The 15,112-nt window shown below is 39.6% G+C and overlaps 1 protein-coding gene across 3 annotated transcripts; it reads left to right on the forward strand.

Annotated features, from left to right (window-relative positions):
- The first annotated feature begins 11,391 nt into the window (after positions 1 to 11,391).
- Positions 11,392 to 14,482, forward strand: LOC104450819 (tryptophan aminotransferase-related protein 3). 3 transcript variants are annotated; one of them, XR_005552303.1, is made up of 5 exons: positions 11,392 to 11,883; positions 12,537 to 12,831; positions 12,952 to 13,244; positions 13,423 to 13,970; positions 14,035 to 14,176. XR_005552303.1 is itself a non-coding variant. In XM_039316070.1 (5 exons), exons 1-5 carry the CDS (start codon positions 11,555 to 11,557, stop codon positions 14,244 to 14,246), a joined length of 1,413 nt encoding a protein of 470 aa, XP_039172004.1. In that variant the 5' UTR covers positions 11,394 to 11,554; the 3' UTR covers positions 14,247 to 14,482. The 3 variants fall into 3 exon arrangements, 2 of the variants coding, with proteins under 2 accessions (XP_039172004.1, XP_039172005.1); XM_039316070.1 differs by having other exon boundaries at positions 11,394 to 11,883; positions 13,423 to 13,706; positions 14,035 to 14,482; XM_039316071.1 differs by having other exon boundaries at positions 11,395 to 11,883; positions 13,426 to 13,706; positions 14,035 to 14,479.
- Positions 14,483 to 15,112: the final 630 nt, after the last annotated feature.

Raw genomic sequence — 15,112 nt, forward strand, 5'->3', positions numbered from 1 at the left:
GCAGGCCTTTTGATATACATGTTGATCTCGGCTGGTACTTTTGGCCTTGATAAGAAGTTAGCGAGTACATTCTTCTTTCCAGGAATATGCTTAGTTTCAAAGGAGTATTTTGAAAACCATTCAGCCCATCGAAGCAGTTGAGAATTTGGAATCTGTTTTTGTTTAAACTTGGTCATCTGAGGGAAAGATGCCATGTCTAGTTCCACCAGAAAGTGGTGGCCAATGAGATGAAACTCAAACTTTTTGATTCCATTTTTGACTCGCTAAGATTTCTTTGAAGGTGGAATGGTAATGCATTTCAGCTTGAGAAAACTTTCCACTTTTATGGGCACAGAGAAGTCTCTTACCATCAATTTCTTCAAAAAGAACAGCCGCCCAGTATTCATCACTAGCGTCAGTTTGGAGAATTCTTTGCTTGTTGACGGTATTTGTAATGGTGGAAGATTCTGCATAATCTCTTTGAGTTCAGCAACTGCTTTGGTCTGAGCTTTTCCCCAAGGTGGGGAATTCTTCTTCAGCATGGATTGCAAAGGAATCAGAAGCTTTACAATATTTGGGACAAAAACCCTGAGATAGTTAATTATCCCAAGAAATTGCTGGACCTGCTTTGTTGTGAAGTTATCCTGAGGAAACTTTAATAATTCTTGAGCGATATGTGGCCCTGGGTAGTATGTTCCTTCGTTAAGGTGCATACCAAGAAATTCAATTTCTGTCTGGGCAATATTCATCTTTCTTTGCGAAAGCATAATACCGTGCTTCTTTACGATTTCTGCAAACTGTTCAAGGAGTTGGCAGTGTGACTGTTCATTAGAACTGTAGAGCAGAATATCGTCAATGTATACGGCTGCACTCGATAGAATCAGTTGGAAGATGCGACACATGGCCTTTTGGAAAAGGGATGGTGCTACCTTTAAGCCAAAAGGAAGAACCTTCCATTGGAAGTGCTGGTTTGGAATACAGAATCCTGTCTTGGATCTGTCTTCAGGATGGATGCCCAATTGCCAAAATCCGGCTTTGAGGTCGAATTTGGAATAGATGTGGGCCTTGGTTAGACCACTAAAGAGTGAGTCTCTAGATGGTAAAGGGAATTTATCATCTTGGAGAAAAAGATTGAGAGGTTGATAGTTGATCACTAATCTCATTTTTCCTCTGTTTTGCTCGGCACGCTTATTGACATAAAAGGCTTCACAAGCCCATTGTGAGTCGGAAACTTCAATAAGACCTTGTTGCAGGAGTTCCAAGCATTCCCTTTGGGCTAAAACCAAATGTTCTAGTTTCATTCCCATGTGGCTCGCCTTGGTTGGGTTTATGTCTTCATTTTTTTTTAAAGGAAGACGAACAAAAAACTCCGGGTTTTTCCATAAAGGATGAGAGCACTTTTGAGCAAATTCTGCATGGGATTCTGAACAAAATTCTAACAATTTTTGCATAATTGGATCTAGTAGACTCATTTCAATGGAGAACAGTCTCTGGATATTAACAAACTCAGAGAATTGATCTTTATATCTAAGACTTTTTCCAGGAATGATGCGAAGCTAGGAGATTTGAGTCATGATATCCCACCCAATTATCAGATCTTTATTGGGAAAGTTAGATCCAAAAATCTTTGCGGTTATGGAACACTGTGGAAAGAACTGACATTCTGAGGTGGTTCGACATTTGTGGAGAAAGTGTCTCCCCGACGACTGAAATATCTTATGTAAGGGGTCCAGAATTCTTCAGGGGAGAATTTTGGTATCTAGAATAGAACAACTTGCTCTGTGTCAATGAGAGCAATAACGGTGATAGGCTTGGCAAACTTTGATGTAAGGATTTTCACAGGAAGTGTGGACAAAGTGAGTTTGGCTCGAAAATATGTCCGTTTGGTTCCGGGGATGATGGTGATATGTGGAAAATCTCTTCGGACTGAGTCGACTCGCCACCGGAAGTTTGGTAAGAGGGAATGGCACAAAGAGTTTGGTCAAATGGTTCTTCATCGGCGAGAATAGGGATTCAATATCATCATTTTCGAGAGAAATACCTATTTCGTTCTCAATATGATGGATTAGATGATTCGACATTTTCTCGCTTGAGGACAACTTTTGGCAAAGTGTCCTTTCGATTGCGAGATGTAACAATGATTTGATTTCTTGTGGCTTGTGCGATCCTTTCTTTTTGCGTAGGTATCGCCATTTCTTCTTTTTCCGGAAATGCTTGGAGCCATGTTTGGATTTCTTTATCCAAAACTTCTTGTAGTGTTTCTTCTTCCGAGAATACTTGCCACATGTACCATCACAGTCTTTCTTGGAGCATTTAATTTTCAGCTCCTGACGGGAACAGCGATTCAAGGCGCTTGTCATATGTGATGTATGTCTGCACCATCTTGCGTTTTAAGCATAATTCTTCTAGGCATAGATGGATTTCTTGCTGTATTTCCCCTAAGGGAATATCTTGTACCCGTCTTTGCTTTCCAAAGAACGATCTTTCAACCATCTGGGATAGTTCTTTCGGGATGGAAGTAAGGAAGACATGCTTCAAATTTGGGTCTGCTCCAACTTGATAAAAAGTTTGAAGCATTAATTTAAAATGCTTATCAAGATGTTTTTTCTGGAGGGAACAACATCTTCTTTCAAAGAACTCTCTTCTTTTTATCTCTATGAGATCACCGGGTTTTCCCACAAAGACATGATATAAGAGAGTAAGGGCATGGCTGAAATTAGGTGACATCGGAAAATGAATGGTCCCGTTCGACGGTGATTGCCACCAGAACTTCAGCTTCTGTGAATCTTGTAACAAAATTGTACAAGACATCATTCATATCATGATTGGTGATAGACTGGGTTTTCAGCCATGTATGAAATTCTTCAAGACGGTGAGGCCATTTCTGGTAAGGAATATCATCAATAGTGAAGAATTGTTTTGATGTAGTGGACACATCTTTGAGTGGGATTGCGAGTAGGATTGCTTGTCTGGCCCATTTCCATATCAGAATAATCTGATTCCATGTCATCATCTGGTGGGTCAGCCATGAATATGGATGAAGCGACTTGTGCAAAGGGGAGAGTATCGACTATAGGAATTGAGAAGGATGAGGAAGAGGAAAAGGATATTGAAGATTCTGTTTCAGTATCATGAGAAGTTTGCTCTACTGGGAGCAAAGTCTTGGGAGGATCGGGTTGTTCGAGTCAAGGATAACGAGTCGGGTTCCTGGTGCCTAAATCCTTTAGAAAAGATTCTAATGGATTTGATAGCATCATATGTTCGGCCTTTCTCTTATAACAATGGAACTTGATCTTGTAGGTGATGCTTTTTCGGGTGATGCCTTTTCTTTCCCCCTATCTTTCTGTAGGGTTTTGATACGATTTCGTAAATTTGCCATATCTGGTTCTCTTCTATAAGGATCTGGTGGAATAGTGGCAAATATGGAGGTTTGAGGTGGTGGGGGTAAATACCCAGTTTTAACAGGAGGTGCTAATGGGTCGAATGGTCTCGAACCTTCCTTCTTCAAGAAGCTGGATTTGGGTTTTGAGCTTTTCTATTTAAATTGTGGACTTTCAAGATAATGGTACCCAAGATGTTGTCCCGATTCCAAGGCGTGGAGCCTTTTTGGAATTCGAAAGTATCTTCTTGGTACTTTCATCATACCTTCGAAGATCTTGTTGCACACTTCCAATTTTGGAGTCAATTGCCTTGAAGGCATTGTTTTGTGCTAACATAGTCTCTGATTGCCAATTTAGAACAGCTTCGGCAGCAGAGGTTTTTTTTCTGTTTCCCATGTTCATCCACATCAGTGGGGGTAGGAATTTTAGGAACATGGCAGTATCTGCCATGAGGATCAATAAACTCTTCTGCAGCAGGGAACGAGAGTTTAGAACTTTCCTTGACAAGAGGAGGAAAGTCAGTATCCTGAAACATAGCGATAGAAGAAGTAGATGATACTTCTTCTAGAACTTCGAGGGGGTAAGAATGTTTCTTGGCCCACTTAAGAATTGGCTTATAAAATGGAGAAAGGACCTGTTTTTTCTGGGGAGGAGATGATGGTGGTGTTTTTGGTAGATCTGGTGAGTCCTAGGATGTAGTTTTAGACTCTGGTGGTGGAGGTGGTGTATAAGAAACCATGAATTGGTATTTGTCACATTCCCCAAGAGTATCAACGGAGGAATCTCCGTCTAAGTACCTTTGGAACACCTTATCCTTTGGCCTTCTCCGTCGAGGTGGGGATCTTGCAAAAGGATCTACCTCGTCGGGGGAATTTGTACAGTGAGAACATTGACAAAAAGGGTCCCACAAACAATGACCATAATTGTCTTTATAGTAATGGACAGGATGTCCATTACCATCAAAATGTCTAACATGCTTCTTTGGATCTGGCTCGGAAATAGATTGGGGGACACATGGTTCAATCATGAGGAGGGTTTGGAAGATAGAAGGACTTTCTTCCTTTTCCTTGCCAAATTTGATGGAAACAGTTCCATCTTTTTTTCTTACGAACTCTGAGTCCGTAGACCGGAAAGGTTTGTTGTGTTGATGTAACTTTTCGTAATTGGTAATCCAGTCTCGGAAGAAGCTTGGCCAACGTATCCTTTGGGATGCATGGGAACATGGATACGGGATGCCCGGTCATTTTGCATGGAAATGAACAATGCATCTTCATTACCATTGTTGAAGTTGAGATCAAGTGCATGGTTTTGTACTCGATAAACCATCTGGTAATGTAGTGTTGATGCTACAGAGTCAGCAGTTTGAGGGGCTCCGGTAAGCTGAACTTGGACTTTCATAAAAGAAAGTAACTGGGGGTCCGAAAGAGCGATGTTGAAGTTGGGATATAAGGTGACAAAGACTGTTCCTGCATTCAAAGTAGTTTGAACAGTACCAATGTAAGCATGCTGGTATTGTAAAAACCTGGTGTCTAGCAATGCTACTCTTGCCACAACTGGCAAACCTTTTCGACCGTGGAAAGTCAGAGCAAGACGAACAGCTCCATAATGGACATGAGTGTATCCCTGTTGAGCCCATTGTCCTGGGAAATTCTCGGAGGGATCCGGAGAGTAACAAAATATTCCTTCTCGGTAAGCGTGAATAGGATGCTGGTCGAATTTAGAGGATTGGACATACTCTTTTACTTGCTTTGGGGTTTGGTGAATAAGTTGGCGGATGGAGCGAATAGGTGAGAATGATGAGGTTGGCTTTGCGAAAAGCGAATAAGGGTTCATGAGGGAAGTTGGGTTTCGAAATCTTGGTTTCATCACTAAGAGACTTCATAAAGATAGTCTATCTTAGAAGCATTAGAGACATGAAACTCAGAAGGTGTTGAGGATGAAGACGAAGGTACAAGGGAAACTGGTGCTTCGAGGATTTCTGGTTCTGTAGACATGATGAGACGAGGTCTTCTCAGCTCTGGATTCACCTATCAAGCGCATGGAATGGGTAATACTAAAAACAAAACCATGGCTAAAACCCTGAGATAGTTAATTATCCCAAGAAATTGCTGGACCTGCTTTGTTGTGAAGTTATCCTGAGGAAACTTTAATAATTCTTGAGCGATATGTGGCCCTGGGTAGTATGTTCCTTTGTTAAGGTGCGTCAATCAGACCATTCAAAGTCACTTCCACTCAATCAGTCAATTCACGACAACGGATCAAATCATTGATCAATCGACTGGGTCGATTTGATCGATACTTTGATCAGTGATGTGATTGCTTGGATGCCTATTTGATCTATACTAATATGCAGGTGGAATCTGAGGCCAAGGTAAGTCATCTACCTTGTGCGTGTTTAGGCAGCCTATAATATAATGGTTTGCTAATTGGGTCTTAGTGTGGTAAAACTCGCTGAGACATAGTCTCATTCCGGTTTGGGGAAAACATTTCAGGACCCCAATGAGGAGCTGAGGAGGAGGAATCTAAGAATGAGATCTCTGAGATGAAACCTGAGGAGAAGGATTTTTAGAAGAAGAAGATAATACCGAAAGGAATCTTGCGTACGACCTAGATGGACTGAGATTACATCTTCTTTTGAGATCTCCATTTTGATGTGAATAGAGATAGAGTAGGAAGTTGTGAAGTACTCTGGTTTGTGTTTTGTATAAAAGTTTGGTTATAAATTTCAATATGAAAAATATGGCCATGCTTTTCTATCCCATCGATTTATTGGCTAGGGATTTATAACTACTTCCGCATATGCTTAATATATAAAAGGGTTGGCGATACATAGTTCTGGGATATTACATTAGAAAATCAACCAAAGGTAAGGGATGTGCACGTGCTCGAGGATCATGGTGTGACAGATCCGGCGAGGCCAAACTCGCCAAGGGTCGGCGACGCTTCGCGAGGTCGCCGGCCTCGACGGCATCGCCGCCATGGCCGAGGCCGTGGATCGCCAAAGAAAAAAGAAAGAAAAAGAAGAAGAAAAAGAGAGAAGAAAATGGAAGAGAGATAAAAAGTGTTCCTAAATTTTGTTTTTCTTGTTTCCGTTCCAGATGTGTTTCGGGAACACAAAATAATTTTGAAACAAAAACGCAAATAAACGCGTTTTGTTCCTTTTTTGTTCCCGGAACAAAAAAAAACAAAAATTTGTGTTCCCGGGAACAAAACACATTTTAACAAACAGGCCCAATTATTATTTTAATAATTACGCACTCGCATGATCACTTCACATGTTAATGGATATGTATAAAATCAATCCAAATTGCTTGAAAAAAAAAAATCTTTTCTTTTAAAATGAACAAGATTATGTAACGAAAGGGCACTAATTGGTTAATTAGTGTAATCAAGTCCCCGACCCTAGATTTTCCGGCTACATAGAAAGTGAGATACACTCTCATACCTCACTTGGTTTCTAGCCGATCATAATAGGCTAGTGGTGACTCCTTATTGCGAAATTCTTGAGAACGTCCCAATAAGGAAATTCTTGAGAACATCCCAATGTCACGCGAGGTATGGGCTTGGGAGAGCCCAAGCCTGATCATGGATCATAGACCCGTCCTTTAGGCAATACCCCTAAACCTATTCTCTCGAGAGAGAGGTAAGTCGTGACAGTAGTCTTCTTCTTATTTGTACAAATCATACGCCATGATTGATGATCACCCTTCTCGACACTGTCATCCTACTGGAGTTCTGCAGACACATTGCACTCAGTCTACCCATGTAAGAACTTTGTAAGTCTGATCTGTGCCCAATTAATTATATCAAACAACTCTATCTTTTTGGCCATGGATTGCTAAAACAACTTAACTATCTACCCTTCCTTCAAAAAGTACTATAAAGTTGAAAATGAAGAAGAAACCATGTGTACACAACATAGCAGAGAGCTCCAAAGTCAAGACAATAATGAGTCTATGGTCGGAGGCTCCACAGTGCAACCCTAAAATGGAGGGGCATTGGAGTTTCATATCAACAAGGGATAAGAGAATTAATCCATTTCGAACTCATGAATGCATGCGAAAAGCCCACACATGTCAATGGGGAATAGTTTTTTATATGTTCACCTGTTTATAAATGACAAAATAGTTCAAATCAAACAGGGAGTGCCTCCCATAGTGCCAGGATCTGAATTGAAATAATACTCAAAACTGTGAACTTTTATTCGTATAAAATTCTGTAATGTGTTGATTCTGAATGTCATAAATAATTTAGGTTTAGCATTGATCATTTGTCATAAGACAGAATTACAAAATCAAGTACCCTCCACAAATGGGCTCTTTTCCCCTTCTTCCCCCTCCTCTCCTGTTTCTGCATTTCTTTCTTCTTCATTTCTTCTTTAATAACCGTCTGATTTAACCTCTGCCACACTCACTAATCGGATTGTCTCATATGGTTGGACATATTTGGCTACCATAGAAAATACAGAGCTGATGAATAAAGGCATAGATGCCACAACTGCGGTGAAGACAGTTTAAGTCACAATGAGAAATTATTCTAACCGGAGTACTCACAAGAACGTTGATGTAACACCACAGTTTTGAGACGAAAGTTAAGGCATTATATATAGTCTAGGAGTTAGAATGAAATACTCTATCGTTGGTAGGGTTGAGTACGCAACCTAGCAAATCCAGGCAGTAAAATACAGTATAATACAATAAAACAACATGAAAATGAGATACATGTCTGGAACTTTAGCCCTTTTTTTGCCATTCTAAAGTCATTTTTCAGTATTCTAACGTTTCTGGACATTTTTTGAGAGTTCAGTATACCAGAGCTACAATCACTCTGTACAAAGCCGAAGACGTCTGAAGCGAAGTCCAGTGACTTTTCGATGCCACGGACGAACTAAAGAAAGATGGCCAGAGCTAAATGATGAGAAATCTGAGCCAAGCGGGTGCACTGGTGATAAGAATGAAAAAGCATTGGATGGCGGACTGCAGGGTGAAAGATGGATGAAGAAATCAACTCCACATTTGCAATGAAGTTAATGAAGAGATCGCATCATCTTTGGGAGAGCGAGAGAATGTTTGGCTGGACTCAAAGCTCCTCCCACGAACTTTTGGCATTTTCCATTGAAATGAAATATAACTTTCTTGTCTTTGAATAATAATAATAATAATAATAATAATAATAATAATAATAATAGAGTTTATTTGTTAATGCACAAGTCTAATGAGAATGTAATTTTAGTATGAAATAAAAAGGAATAAGTGCATTAGATATCTTAAAACTTGTCAGGAAAGTATAATTGAGTCCTAAAACTTTCAAAAAAAATATTTAAATCCTAACACCTATCATGAAAATTCAATTTAGTCCTTCCTAAAATTTTTAAAAGGTTTAATCACATCTTAAAACTTGTCCTGAAAGTGCAATTAAGTCTTAAAACTTTCAAAAAGTGCAATCAATAAAAGAACTTAGATTGAATTAATTTGATAAGTTTTAAGATATAATTGCATTTTTGAAAGTTTTAGGACTTAATTGTACTTTGTAATAAATTTTAAAACTTAATTTCACTTTTTAAAATTTTTATGATTCAACTACACTTTGTGACAAATTTTAAGACTTAATTTCACTTTTTGAAAATTTATGACTCAATTGCACTTTATGATAAATTTCAGGAATTCTAATATACTTATGCCAAATAAAAGTCATATCTCAAGTTCTAAAGACTTTAAGCCGAATTTAGAGGGAGAGAGAGAGAGGGGGGGATGAGGCACGGAAGGTGATGTCGGAAAACAAAACGGGCGGCTTTCTCCGGGGTTTAATTTCTTTGATTGAATTTTCTTAAAATGTATTTTTCTGAAATGAGTTTTTTTTACTTAAATGAAAATGGGCTTCCTCTGAATTTCTTTAGCTCTAAACAGAGGCCCATGAAAGTCAGCCGATTGGGTTTGCTCAATATGAAGCCCGAAGCAATGATCAATTTGAGGACCATTTGTTTTTTTTTTTTTTATAAGTGTATTGCAAGTCTTAAAAGTTGTCACAAATATGTAATTAAATCTTAAAACGGTCAAAAAGTACAACTAAATCCTGAAAAACTCATCATAAAATTACAATAAATTTCTAAAATTTTCAAAAAGTACAATCAAATTCAAAAAATTATAAAGTTTGTGGAATCAAATCCTTTTATTAATTCCATCCAACTTGATAAATATAAAATGATAGCAATTTTTAGGGTTAATTGCACCAACTTGATAAGTTTTGAGACTTGATTGCACTTTTTAAAAATTTTAGAACTTAATCATACTTTTGATATAAGTTTTGAAATTCAATTGTATTTTTTTGAAAGTTTTAAAATTCAATTATACTTTCATGACATGTTTTTTAGGACTTCTAGTGCACTTATCCCTTTTTTTTTTGTCATTTTTTCTGTTTTATTTTTTTATATATGTTAAAACTCCATTTGTTTCGCAAAAAAATATTTTCCAGAAAAATACCTTTCGAATCTTTCGTGAAAAACATTTTCTCCACTTTTTAAGACAAAGCCCTACCTCTCGAATCAGAAAGTCTCTGCAATTCATTTCACTTAGCCCCAACCCAACCAATACAAACAAGATTCTCACGGGATTGGGATTAGTTCTTCGTCGTCTTCGATGAACGATCTGCTCCATCTAATCTTGAACCACATGAGTTCTCTCTGTAGAGTACACTCACAATCCCTAAAAGCTCATGAATCAACATGGCATGGCAACACAATTATTCCCACATCATCTACTTTCTCCTTAGGGTTTAATGGTTATTTGTATGACGTGAATGTGAAGTAAATGTATGGCGAGGAACAAGCTCGCTTGCTAGTTCACAAAGCTCTGTAAGGGCATAGCGATGCTTGTGGGAGGCCACGTTGTAATGCAAATCCTCCTCACGGCTATTAATTATCTTGCTTTGATTCATGCAAGGCATTTTTAGTTTGGCTAGTGTCTTGATCAATCAATTTCTTTATTATTTTTTATTGGAGAGTTTGCTTTGCGTGCCTCGACAAGAAAATACCCTTTGACTATTTTAAAGTAAAAATCAATAATACAAAGTCCTAAAACTTATTAAGAAAAATAACGATGTAAATAGATATATAAACTCTGGCAAGTTGAATTTAAATAATTGACTTAAAGTGGGATCAATTTCAAGAGTTATTCAAGGACTTCCTATTTTTAACTTCTAATTTTGATTTTATATCTTGCTTGTTATTCCACATAAAAAAGAAAGAAAAAGAAAAGAGTCATAAAATTCAGAATTAGTAGAGACTTTCTTCTGAGCAAAATATTGCTTTGAAAATTCTTCTCCTTTTATTTTTTATTTTCATAAGACAAAAAAGAAGTCAGAACCTTATCCGCCCTGATAGAGAGAATCGAGGAAAGGGAATCCAGCACCAACCACACACAAAAAGGTATAGAACGTGATGCACAAAAGGGGCACCTCTCGAAGACCTAATCTCTAAGAGAATAGCACCCATAAAAGTTCTAAGTTTTACAAAAAGGAAATGATGTCCTACTCTCTAAACTGTTCTAACTTTTTTATAGGATTGGTTTCAGTTCATGATCGGCGTTTTCAAGGCCGACCGATATGATCGATCACGGTTGAAGCATACTCCGGTTCCCTCACGGGGGGAAAAATGTTATGAGCACATGCCCCGTTGGTGTAGAGAATGAATTCGTGGGCTTCCATAAATCAGCTTCTACCGCTCAAAATTATACTCGAAAATCCTAATTCATGTGGAAAATCCTCGATCAAGTAATTAAAAAGAAGAAGAAAAAACAGAGAAACAAGTTCACGTCCACACAAGTGTATCATGATGTCGTGGCACCAGAAAAATCGCAGGTGGTGCGTTCTGTTCTTTAACTTTAGGCACGAATTCGAATTTTCTTGCGAACGTCAGGTGAATCCATTTTTCATACAACGGTCCACGTGGCCGATCTCCCATTGGTTGGAGCTTTGGAACTTCGTTGAGGAGGCAGGAGGAAGACTTAAATCCCGTAGCCTTCATGTCATATTCTCTCGCTTTTCCTTTCACCAACTTCAGTACACTATTTCACCCGTCGTTCTCTATGCTCTGTTCTCCTTGATTCCCTCATTCTCTCTCTCTCTCTCTCTCTCTCTCTCTGTGAAAATCTTCTTGGTTGGAGATACAGAGAGAGGTAGAGAGTCTTGGTGATGAGAGCATGGCCAGATCAGAGGGCTCAATCTGTAAGCTGTGCTTGGTGTGTTCCGTGATCGCGAATCTCTTCTTCGGGGTGAATCTTTACCGGGGTCGCCGTGGCCTGTGGGGGCGGAACTGGAGCATCGATGAGGTGAGCATCCAAGGCCTGAGCTGGAGCGGGAGGGCGGCGGCCGAGGCCGAGTCGGCGGCGGCACGGGAGTGCTCAGGCCACGGGAGGGCGTACCTCGACGGGGTGGTGGTCGACGGGAGGCCTGCCTGTGAGTGCAACAATTGCTACGGGGGTCCAGACTGCTCCCTCTTCTTGCCCTCTTGCTTTGCCGATGCCGACGAGTTAGTTTCCCCGTCTCATGTCAATCATTTGGTATAGGACATTAAAGCCTTTCTTTCCTTTCTTACGTCGTTGGAACACGCGCAGATTCACTGAATTGTTACTGTAATAAGGATAGCTGACAGTCTCATCCCGAATTAGATTCAAAATAGAAGGCTTTCCTGAGGAATTCACTGAATCAGTATTTCTAATGGTCCTTTAAAACATTCCCCGTCGCTCGGGGAATGCCAATGTGAATATCCAAGGCCTGAGTTAGATGCGTAACTTTTCACCTCAGTTTATCATTCGAGTAGTGAAAATTGGCAGGTTCACCTGTAGTATCACCATATTCAATACGATATCAAATTATAGGCCTCGAGCGTGATTCTTTGTTCCTATTCACTTTCACGAAAATTCATGGATCAGTGATGCACCTGCACATGTCCCTTATGGATCGGAACCGTTCTTCCACTGGGCACGTATAGGGGTTTATGTTTCAGGCTTTCATGGTCTGTCAGGCTATCACACTTCGGGTATGCGAGTGATAACTCATAAATTTAAACCACCTCGTGTTGGTAATAGTTTAAGGTTTTAGAACAAGGAGCGGCATTTTCCACTCTTTCGAAATTTCCTTAATTTTACAGTCCATAAATTTTATTTTATTGTTTGGTTGCAGGGGAGATCCATTGTTCTTGGAGCCGTTCTGGAAGCAGCATGCAGAGAGCAGTGCCGTAATGGTGGCGGGGTGGCACAGGATGAGCTACTCCTTCAGTGACCAAACCACCTTGTCCCAAGAGCTTGAGTCTCTCCTCAGGAAGCTGCACTCCCTGGTTGGGAATGCCATCACAGACGGCAAATACATTTTGTTTGGTGCTGGCTCTACCCAACTCCTCAGTGCTGCTGTCCATGCTCTCTCTCCTCACAACTCTTCACTTCCTGCTTCAGTTGTGGCCTCAATCCCCTACTATTCGGTCAGCATCTTTCCTTTTATGAGCTTGTCATGACCCTGTGATTCGTCCTGCTCTATCCTTATGCTCAATCTTGACATAATTTTACATTTCGGGTATCGGTGTTTTTCTTCTTCTTCACAGCTTTATCGAGAACAAACAGAGTTCTTCAACTCAGCAGACTGCAGCTTTCAGGGAGACCCGGCGCGTTGGAAGAACGCAACCAACACCACTGGAGACATCATCGAGTTCGTGACTGCACCGAACAATCCTAATGGACAGTTGAATGAAGCCGTTCTCCATGGCCCTAATATTAAAACTATTTACGACCGTGCTTATTACTGGCCGCATTTCACAGGGATTCCTTCCCCAGCAGATGAGGACCTCACTATCTTCACCATCTCGAAGCTCACTGGTCATGCTGGAAGCAGATTCGGGTAAATATGCCAAAACCCTCAACTTTTTCCCGAGATTCTGATGTTTCCTGCTATATATTCACGGTTCAAATTGTAGTTTGATGTTGCTGATTCAGCTGACAGTATCATAGCTTTCAGTAAAATCTTCTAGCTTACCCAGTGGGAATCATTTTATTTCATTGTTAACGTTGGCTTAAAGCAGATGGGCATTCATAAGGAACGAAGAGGTGTACCAAAGGATGAACATGTACCTGGAATTGAACACGATGGGCGTCTCGAGGGACACTCAGTTAAGAGCTCTGAAGCTTCTGAAAGTAATCATCAAAGATGGGGGCAGGGAAATATTTGAGTTCGGATACAAAACCATGACCAAACGTTGGGACAGACTGAGGAAGACATTGTCCATGTCAAACAGATTCTCTCTCCAGAAAGTACCACCTGAAAACTGCACCTATTTCCAGAAAGTTAGGGAACCAACTCCAGGTGAGAATCCGCAACCCTATAACTTAGTTACGACGCGAGGAGAAAATGCGATAAGATGACAGATCCATATAATTTTATGATGATTCATTAGTAGCATTCTTTTCAAAATGTGGACCGAGTTTCTCTATCAACATGTGGCACACAGCTTTGTCTGAAAAATACCCCAGGAATGCCCTTTGCAGTCTTATAGACATGTATTTAGAAGAGGATCTCTCTTATGTTACGCATCAGCAAAACTGAAGCCAAATTCCAAGGGGTGTCGATGTGAGTTCTCTCTCACGTTTTAGCTGAGTTCTTTTTCACAAATTAACTCGAGCATTTATGGCAGCTTATGCATGGGTGAAATGTGAGTGGGAGGAAGACACGAACTGCATTGAGATCCTAAATGCGGCCAAAATCCTTGGTAGAGGAGGGAGCATCTTCCATGACGACCACAGATACGTGAGGCTCAGCGTCATTAAGAGCGACGACGATTTTGACGTGCTGATAAGCCATTTAGAGGGCCTAGTCTCCGGGAAAGATGGAGCCAAAATCATGTGATTGTGAAGAAAGAAGAACGGTCAATTTCGTGTTGATTCTAGACAAAGTAATTAAATCATAGGTATATAATCATGTGAAATAGAGTGAGAGTCATGACTATTGACCTCTTTAAGAAAGAGAAATGTGATAGGTCTTAGTTTGTAAGGTTGAGACAAACCCATGTGATTGTCAAGAAAGAAAAGTAGTTAATTTTGCTCTAATCTGTGATTCCGGATAAAGTGATTAAATCATAAGTATACTTCTCGTGAATTAGAGTGAGGGTTATAAATATTGGCCTCTCTTTAAAAAAAAAAAACAATGCAATAGGTTTTAGTTCGTAAGATAGAGACAAAATCATGTGATTGTGAAGAAAGAAAAGTAGTCAATCTCACGTTGATTTGTGATTATGGAGAAAGTAATTAAATCATATGTATATTTCTTGTGAACTAGAGTGAGGGTCATGACTATTGACCTCTTTAAAAAAGACTAATGCGGTTATCTTAGTTTATAAACTAGAGCCACAATAATATCATTATGAAGAAAGAAAAACAGTCAATTTCGCGTTTTATCCGTGATTCAGGATAAAGTGATTAAATCATATATATATATTTCCTATGAACTTGAGTGAGGGTCATGACTATTGACCTATTAAAGAAATAGTAATGCAATGGGTCTTAGTTTATAAGTTGGAGCCATGTGATTGTGAAGAAAGAAAAACAATCAATCTTGCGTTGATCCGTAATCATGAACAAAGTGATTAAATCATAGGTATATTTCATGTGAACTAAAGTGAAGGTCATGACTATTGACCTCCTTAAGAAAGAGTAATGTGATAGGTCTTAGTTTGTGAGAGAGATACGAAACCATGTGATTGTGAAGAGGAAAAA

The sequence above is a fragment of the Eucalyptus grandis genome, chromosome 6 (genome assembly GCF_016545825.1).
Source record: "Eucalyptus grandis isolate ANBG69807.140 chromosome 6, ASM1654582v1, whole genome shotgun sequence".
Taxonomy (NCBI): Eukaryota; Viridiplantae; Streptophyta; class Magnoliopsida; order Myrtales; family Myrtaceae; genus Eucalyptus; species Eucalyptus grandis.